Here is a 7,973-nt window from a genome sequence, read left to right as displayed (position 1 = left end):
TGATGCTATAACACGACTACGTACAGGAATTTTTTTTGTCTTTTTTGTACACGCCATATAAAATGTTGTTTCTCCGTGAAAATTTGTGCACTAACATAGAATGTCACGATGTACACCAAAAAATTTATATCAGAATTTTTTAACATTTTTAAAATTGTTTTTTAATTATTTTATATAATAAGAGCATTTGCTCCTATGAGCCAAATTGCCACCTCCGATGGCGGCTTGCTACTGTGCATTTCATCCATAACAAATGGATAGTAGTTTATAACGCTCTTTTGGTGCTACTACTACTAACCCTGAAGAAAATGGGTAGTGCAACTGACACTCAATGTTGACCGTGTCTTGCAGACACAAAAAGATGCCAAAAACCTGTTACAAAAGCACGAAAGCGAAAGTCAATTTGCTAGGTACGAAAAAACCGAATCACCCACTCCCGAAAAAAGGTCCCAATATGAACAAAATCCTAGCGACGGATATCACAACACGAAGCAGTCAACCAAGCATGCATGCCAATGATCAATAATTTTTTTTAAAATAAACATTATTAAACCAGAAAAGAAAAGAGGGCAATGAACAAACGATGCACTCACCAACGAACACCCAAAGAATAATACAAAGCCCAGGAAAGGTTCCAAAGGAAGTGCCTATATAAACCAAATTAAACGCACGGCAACAGATACTAAAACACAAATCAGAAGAAAGCAAAGCAACCAACATTCCGTTGCCCGGCCATCGACCAGTCCCATTGCTGCACGGTGATGATGAGGTCGACGGCGGCAGTGTTCTTGGCGATGGTGGTCGTGGCCACGCCGTTGCTGGCCTCTTCGCAGCCGATGCCGGCGCCGCCCGCGCCGCCGACGAACAACTCGCGGCTTGAGAAGGCGTACGTGGCGCTGCAGGCGCTGAAGCGCGCCATCACGGAGGACCCCAAGAACCTGACGCACAACTGGTGCGGGCCGGACGTGTGCAGCTACTACGGCGTGTACTGCGCGACGGCGCCCGACGATCCGTGCGCGCGCACTGTGGCGTCCGTGGACCTCAACCACGGCGACCTCGCTGGCACGCTGCCCGAGGAGCTGGGACTCCTCACCGACCTCGCCGTCTTCCACCTCAACTCCAACCGCTTCTGTGGCACCCTCCCCGACTCCCTCCGCTCCCTTCACCTCCTCCACGAGATTGACGTCAGCAACAACCAGCTCTCCGGCAACTTTCCCTCCCAGCTCCTCTGCCTCCCCAACGTCCAGTACGTCGACATCAGGTACGTCCCCCCTGCACTCCACCTGTACCTGCACAGCAACGAGGTTTTATGGGTGTAACGTGTGTGATTAACAATGTCTGTCGGTCTCTGAAGGTTTAACAACTTCTGCGGCGAGGTGCCGGCAGCGGTCTTCGAGAAGAAGATCGACGCGCTGTTCATCAACAACAACCACTTCGAGTTCACACTGTCGGAGAGCTTCAGCAAGTCCACGGCGTCGGTGATCGTGCTGGCCAACCTGCCGCGGCTGGGGGGATGCCTGCCGAGCAGCATCGGCGACATGGCCGGGACGCTCAACGAGCTGATTCTCCTCAACAGCGGCATCTCCTCCTGCATCCCGCCGGAGATCGGCAAGCTCGACAAGCTCACCGTGCTCGACCTCAGTTTCAACAACATCACCGGCACACTGCCAGACAGCATCGGCAACATGAAGGCGCTTGAGCAGCTCAACATCGCACACAACAGGCTCTCCGGTGAGATCCCTGAGAGCATCTGCGCGCTGCCTCACCTCAAGAACTTCACCTACTCCAACAACTTCTTCTGCGGCGAGCCACACCGGTGCCTGGAGGTGCCGCACATCGACGACCGGCAGAACTGCATCGCCGGACGCCCAGACCAGCGGCCCGGCGAGCAGTGCATCGAGTTCCTGCACCAGCCGCCGGTGCACTGTGACGCGCACGGGTGTTTCGCGCCACCATCGCCACCACTCCCGGTGTATGCGCCTCCACCGCCGGTATACTAATAAGTGGTAGTAAATGGTAATACTGGAATTTGTAACTGTTTGCTGCCTTTGGGCTGTGAGAGAGGGTAAAATTGCACACATGTGGTACATACTGTAATCTTTATTTTTCAGAGAAAAAGTAATAATGGATTGATAGATTTGCATTATAGAGCTTAACTGAAGGCAAAGAATCATTTCAGTGATCTATACGAACTCTTTCCTCATCTCAAGAAACTATTGTTTTAACAATCTAATACGTACTGTACTATACTATAATCATATAAAAATAATGTGCTTGCAGTGCAACTTCTGCAAATATTTGGTGCAGTTATTACTTGGATCTGGGATGCAGTTACATGAGGGACCATGCTATGGCAATTGAGTTCAGAATTAGGAGTTTGGACCACTGGTAAAGTGGGAAAAGAGCGAGAGAGAAATATATCACTGTTTACTGTTTAGTTGAATCAATTAAGTTAAACGTATTATAGCAAGTACATAATATCATGCCATTTGGCAATTCAGATATCAACCACTGCCAAAAGGCTCCATTTCAAAAGAATGTGTACGTCCTAGTCGAGGAAGGAAGCTAGAAAAACACCGAGGACAGAGGAAGTAGTGGAAAACATAGACTAAAAAGTAGGCAGGATTCTAGCCAAGGTACACCCAAATTATGAACAGTAATGGGACAAACGCAGTTGATAACGATTGGTCAAAGAGGAATTAATAAAAAGCAAGTACCGCTCATGGATTCCAGCTGCAAAGAGACTAGAGAGAATTCTTTTACTCGTTGGTTGATCAACTCACAGGTCAAGAAGCTTCTTCTACCTCGCGTCTTGGCTGGCTCCAGGCAGGCCAGGATTCCTTTATGCAATCCACTCGAACAAGATGGATTCACGGTATCAACCTGCCCATATAAGTTTTGCGCAGCTTATCCCTGTCACACGCATCAACCCACTAAAAACAGTTAACCGAAGATTACGGCATACTATTTCGAAGTGTATCAGTATAATACAGCAAGTCAACTAATTTCGGGAGAAGGACAAATGCAGACAGTAACTGTATGCATGGTAGCAAGAACATATCTGGTACGACTGGAGAATATATCTACAAGAATACAAAATTAATACACGAAACTTAGTGCTCGTGCAGCATGGCATGCATGGCTGACCCTTTCGTCATTGACCGGTCGAGTGAATGACAGGCTGGTAATATGTTAAAAAACTGAATCCATTTGCAGATTTTTTTTACAGGAAATCTATTTGCAGATAATGGAAAAGGAGAATGAAAATGCGGCTACCATGAGGACTGAACCAGTGTTGGACCAAGTAAAAACATGCTACTTGCCGTAGAATAATTAACAAAGAAAGCTGATGGAATTCTTACATCGTTGTTTAAGTCATGAAGGTACAGAAAAAGTTATGTGATAATCAAATCCCTGAAGTCCTAATGCACTGTCATGTTCATACCGCAATGTCATGTTTACCAAGTTAAATGAAGCACAGCATATCTCAGCATGTATTAATGTTGGCTGATTTAGTAAGTATTCATTTCATTCATCTAAACAATGTGGTCTGCTAACCTATTTATGACATAACATAGAGATGATGAAACCAAACTGATACACTATTCTGTGTTGGTAGCAGCAACATGGGGTCTGAGATCTGACTCCGTTATGACTATTCTTAGACACGTACTGGTAGGGAATACCACGAGTTTTATTAGGACAGCACATGCAAGAAAGAGATGCATGACCAACATAAACCTTGAAGGCCCAGTCAGGTCATGAAGTGTTGATTTCATTCAATAGACGGGTAGGTTTACAAAAATGTTTTGGAATATCTCCTACTCTCCAATGGTATCAATTAGATTCAAATGAGGACAAGAAGAAAACACAAAATACCGTTGCTGGATATGTTACAGACACAATGAACTCAATCAAGTATGCGATGCGAGTGTAACAGTGACATGCACCAATAGACTAGTAGACTACAGACCATGCCCCAGTATTAAAATCACCTGAATAGTACAAGCTACAAAGGGAACCAATCAACTCGTGCAATACCAAATTACATAGCAGAAGTTACCTATAAAATGTGGCAAAAATTCTAGCATCATATAGATATATAAATATGCAGATGGCCCAACCATTGTAACAGATATGTGGTCACAATTTATTAAATATGCATTTGCAGTCAGAATTTTGAACCATTTTAACCCCCAAAGGCTCCTGGAGCAGCAGTTGACTAGACACAAATTTATATTGTGGTTTCAGCATCATGTCACCATCTTCCACTGAAAGAACGGAAACCACATGATTACGTTTACAGCTTGTTTGCAATATCCTACATGAATCCTAACAATAGGGCTATCAAGGATCAAAGGACAAACCACATTTGTAGAAAGTAGCTACTCATTTACAACCTGAGACTTCATTTTGCTTCTCTCAGGCTGATGCCATCCAGGAGGCAGAGTTGTATACTGAACAACTATTTCCTTTCCTTGGAAATATTTTAAACATTATGTACTGTACTTATATTATCTGATAATTGTTCCATTTAACATATGACTGAACTACATAGTGCTGATCTACATTGCTAGCATGGATCTGGTAAGGTGGAGCAAATTATCAAGTTAATCAGTACAAAGCAACTTTATTATAAAGTAACTGTATAAGGCAAAATATCTGATTTTCTGTTTTTTCACGTGCAGGAGTAATAGTGTTGATCAAAATAATATTAATAACATTTTAAGGTCCAGATGGCGTCACTCTTGCACTATACATATGTTGAAATATAAACATTGGAAACTGAGTGATAAAAAATCATGAAAGCGAACAAACTAGCATCATCAGAATAACCTGCTTGGGCTTATGGGTTTGGCATAATATATTAGTAATATGAAACCAAGATGGTAGGATAATACTTTAATTGACGGTGTACAACATCAAATGGGGATGTGAGTGATCAAAATTAGTGGGATATCCAGTAACTGACGAGTTGCAAGGTACGTACAAAATGCATTGAGTTCATGTTTTCTCGGGTTTTCACGGAATCGGGTATCCCTGAACCCAAACCCCATACCATGACCCGGATGAACTGGATTTGCAAAAATACTTCTAACTACAAAAGAAATGTACTTAATCCAACAGTAATGGAGTCAGATTAGCACATACCATGATTATCAAATTAATTACACAGATTTACAAGCTAAAAATATGATTTACTCGCAAGAAACAAGTAGCAACTAGACAATGTTCTTTTTTACAACAAGGCAAATGTTGCACATCTTTCCATTGAGAAGAGGAAATAAACAGTTGGGCACAACCAAGTTCCATTGAGAAGAGGAAATAAACAGTTGGGCACAACCAAGTTCAAGTGCCACTGAAACGGTATATAGGAACAAAGAGAACAAGTGAACGAAAAGAAACTACCAGGGATTATTAGAGCTATTGTAGAACTCCAAACTGCATACAGACTCCCATGTTAGCTATCACTTACATTGATGCTAAGAAACTGTACTGCAATCTTCCTATAGACTCCTATATCACTCACACAACTTCTTACCAGAATCTTCGTGTACCTATAACAAATAATGTTCTGCGAGGATCATGGTAAAGCATTCAATCCAGACAGGAAGTATAGTATTTGGCTACGGGTATGACTAAACAGTACATATCAAGTAACAAACTTGGGTTAGTTATTATTGTTCAGTGTCATCAGCCCTTGCAAAAGTCTCCAATTATCAGCTATTTTTGCATGCATATACAAGTTGACCATACCTGAATAGATACAGGAAGGATAAAGCATCAGTGTACAACAATGGTCTTCCTAAAATCTACCAGTAGTCTCCACAAGAGCAGACCCCATCCTCAAAGTGGTGGAAGCGATTTAGATCTCTGAGTATGATCCGCCTATTAAAGAGCATCGAGACAAGCTTTGCCATTGAGTGACAATCTGGACATACACGGAGGTTCTTGACAACACGGAGAGTAGTTCCTGGAGATGTATTTAAAAGCCCAAAAGAAATTGCCAGCTTCTCGCTATGGTATCTTAGGCTTGTGGCCTTCTCCTCCTCACCCATTTCAACATGAAAGACATGAGAGGTATTAGGGACATAACCAACAAGTTTAAGCTGCTCAATCACTTGGTCAACCATTCGGCGTGCATCTTGTGATTGTGGGTGTCTTCCATCTCCTGCGAAGAACTCATGAACCCTATTATCTATCTCAATTGAGCTGCAGCCTGGCACCTTTACCACCCCCTTTTCATTCATCAGCTTCCTTACCCTGTTCATCTCTTCCCATTCACCAGTGTTAGCGCACAAATTCGAGAATATTACATAGTCTCCACCATGAGTATCATCCAGCTCAAGAATCCTCTCGAAGACACGCCTTCCGAGATCAACGTCTCCACGGCCTCCACATGCCGAAAGCAACGTCCTCCATAAGATGGCGGTGGGCTTTATGGGCAGCTCATCAATAAACTTGTACGCCCTTTCAAGCTGACCCGACCGAGCTAGCAAATCAGTCACACAACCGTAGTGCTTTATCCCAGGAACGATCCCGTACTCTCTCATGCTGTCGAAGTACTGGAGCCCTTCGCTCACCATGCCAGAATGGCTACAGGCATAGAGCACACCTATGAATGTGACATCGTCAGGCTTTATCCCTTGCTTCTTCATCTCTTCGAACAGTGAAATGGCCTCCCTGCCGTAGCTGTGGTTGGCATACGCCACGATCATCACGGACCAAGCTTGCCTATCTCTTGATTCCATCCCCTGGAACACGCTGATGGCATCCTCCAAGCTCCCACACTTCCCATACATGTCGATCAGCGCAGTGTTGACCTTCACGAGCGAATCGAGCCCTACCTTCTTCACATACTCATGGATCCACCTCCCGAGCTCCAGCGCTCCCAGCAATGCGCACGCCGAGAGCACGCTGATCAGCGTCACGGACGTCGGCTTGAGCCCCTTGGCCTGCATCTCCCGGAACAGCACCAGCGCCTCCCCAGGCCGGCTGCTCCTGACGGCCGCGGTGATCATCGCGTTGTACGAGACCACGCAGTCCCCGTCCACGCTGCTGAACACCGCGCGCGCGGCCCGCGCGTCCCCGCACTCGGCGTACATGCTGATGAGCGTGGGCAGGACGTACGCGTGCCCCGCGGCGCCGGCCTTGACCGCCACGCCGTGCGCCTGCCGGCCCTCCTCCCCGGCCCGCGCGGCCGCGCACGCCTTGAGCAGCGACACGAAGGTGTACGTGTCCGGCGCGACGCCCTCCTCGAGCATCCGCACGAACACGCGCGCCGCGTCCGGGAAGGCGGCCGCGGAGCGCGCGTAGCCGCGCAGCAGGGTGTTGTACCAGACGACGTCGCCCGGGGTGGGGATTCTGTCGAACACCTGGCGCGCGTACGCGAGGTGGGCCGGCGCCGTGCCCTGCTCGGTGCAGAGCGTGAGGAGCCTGGTGACGAAGGCCGGGTGCGCGGTGAGGCCGGACTTGACGGTGGCGGCGTGGAGCTGGGCGAGCGCCCGGAGGCTCGTGCACTGCGGGAGGTAGGGGAGGAGCGGGTGCGGTGGCGGGGTCTTGGATTTGGCGGGAAGGAGAGGGGTCGGCGTGGCGGTCAGAGGCGACGACGACGACATGGCCGTCGCGCGTGGTACCTATCCTGTGGCGAGTCGAGTGAGGGGCGAGGGAAGCGAGTGGATCGTCTCCTCGTCATCCGGCCAAGATTACACGGCGTTGGATGCTTTGCGGCTTGTGCTTACACGTGGGCCCAACGAGTCAGAGACTCGGAGTGCGATAAATGAAGCAAAAAAAAAGTGCAATAAATAAAAAAGAAACACCATACCCGGCGCTGAGGAGATACTCTGCAACTCACCAGGCAGGAGTCCGAGCATCTCCATCAGCGTCTCCCAAATAGGCGTCGGTAGTGACGCCGGCAGTGCCCTATCGGGGGTTTTGGCACGCCTTTCTTCGTTTGGTGAAGGTTTCCCTAC

At 47.1% G+C, this 7,973-nt stretch overlaps 2 protein-coding genes across 2 annotated transcripts; one reads left to right on the top strand and one right to left on the bottom strand.

Moving 5' to 3' along the window:
• Nucleotides 1-576: 576 nt before the first annotated feature.
• On the top strand, nt 577-2,203 carry LOC124700820 (leucine-rich repeat extensin-like protein 6). Its single transcript, XM_047232889.1, has 2 exons — nt 577-1,261; nt 1,355-2,203. The coding sequence occupies exons 1-2, from the start codon at nt 762-764 to the stop codon at nt 1,998-2,000; spliced, it is 1,146 nt and encodes a 381-aa protein (XP_047088845.1). The 5' UTR covers nt 577-761; the 3' UTR covers nt 2,001-2,203.
• A 3,455-nt stretch (nt 2,204-5,658) lies between these two features.
• Nucleotides 5,659-7,635, bottom strand: LOC124704546 (pentatricopeptide repeat-containing protein At2g02980, chloroplastic). The gene has a single exon (XM_047236816.1). It carries the CDS (start codon nt 7,617-7,619, stop codon nt 5,814-5,816), a length of 1,806 nt encoding a protein of 601 aa, XP_047092772.1. The 5' UTR covers nt 7,620-7,635; the 3' UTR covers nt 5,659-5,813.
• Nucleotides 7,636-7,973: the final 338 nt, after the last annotated feature.

Source organism: Lolium rigidum, chromosome 3, assembly GCF_022539505.1.
Source record: "Lolium rigidum isolate FL_2022 chromosome 3, APGP_CSIRO_Lrig_0.1, whole genome shotgun sequence".
Classification (NCBI taxonomy): Eukaryota; Viridiplantae; Streptophyta; class Magnoliopsida; order Poales; family Poaceae; genus Lolium; species Lolium rigidum.
The sequence above is the reverse complement of the archived record's forward strand: the minus strand, read 5'-3'. Positions and strand labels throughout refer to the sequence as shown.

Excerpts from the sequence above, each read along its gene's own strand:
- LOC124700820 (XM_047232889.1), top strand. The coding sequence starts at position 762 with ATGATGAGGTCGACGGCGGCAGTGTTCTTGGCGATGGTGGTCGTGGCC. Across the intron at positions 1,262-1,354 it reads GTCCAGTACGTCGACATCAG|GTTTAACAACTTCTGCGGCG; the intron begins GTACGTCCCCCC and ends CGGTCTCTGAAG.
- LOC124704546 (XM_047236816.1), bottom strand. The coding sequence starts at position 7,619 with ATGTCGTCGTCGTCGCCTCTGACCGCCACGCCGACCCCTCTCCTTCCC.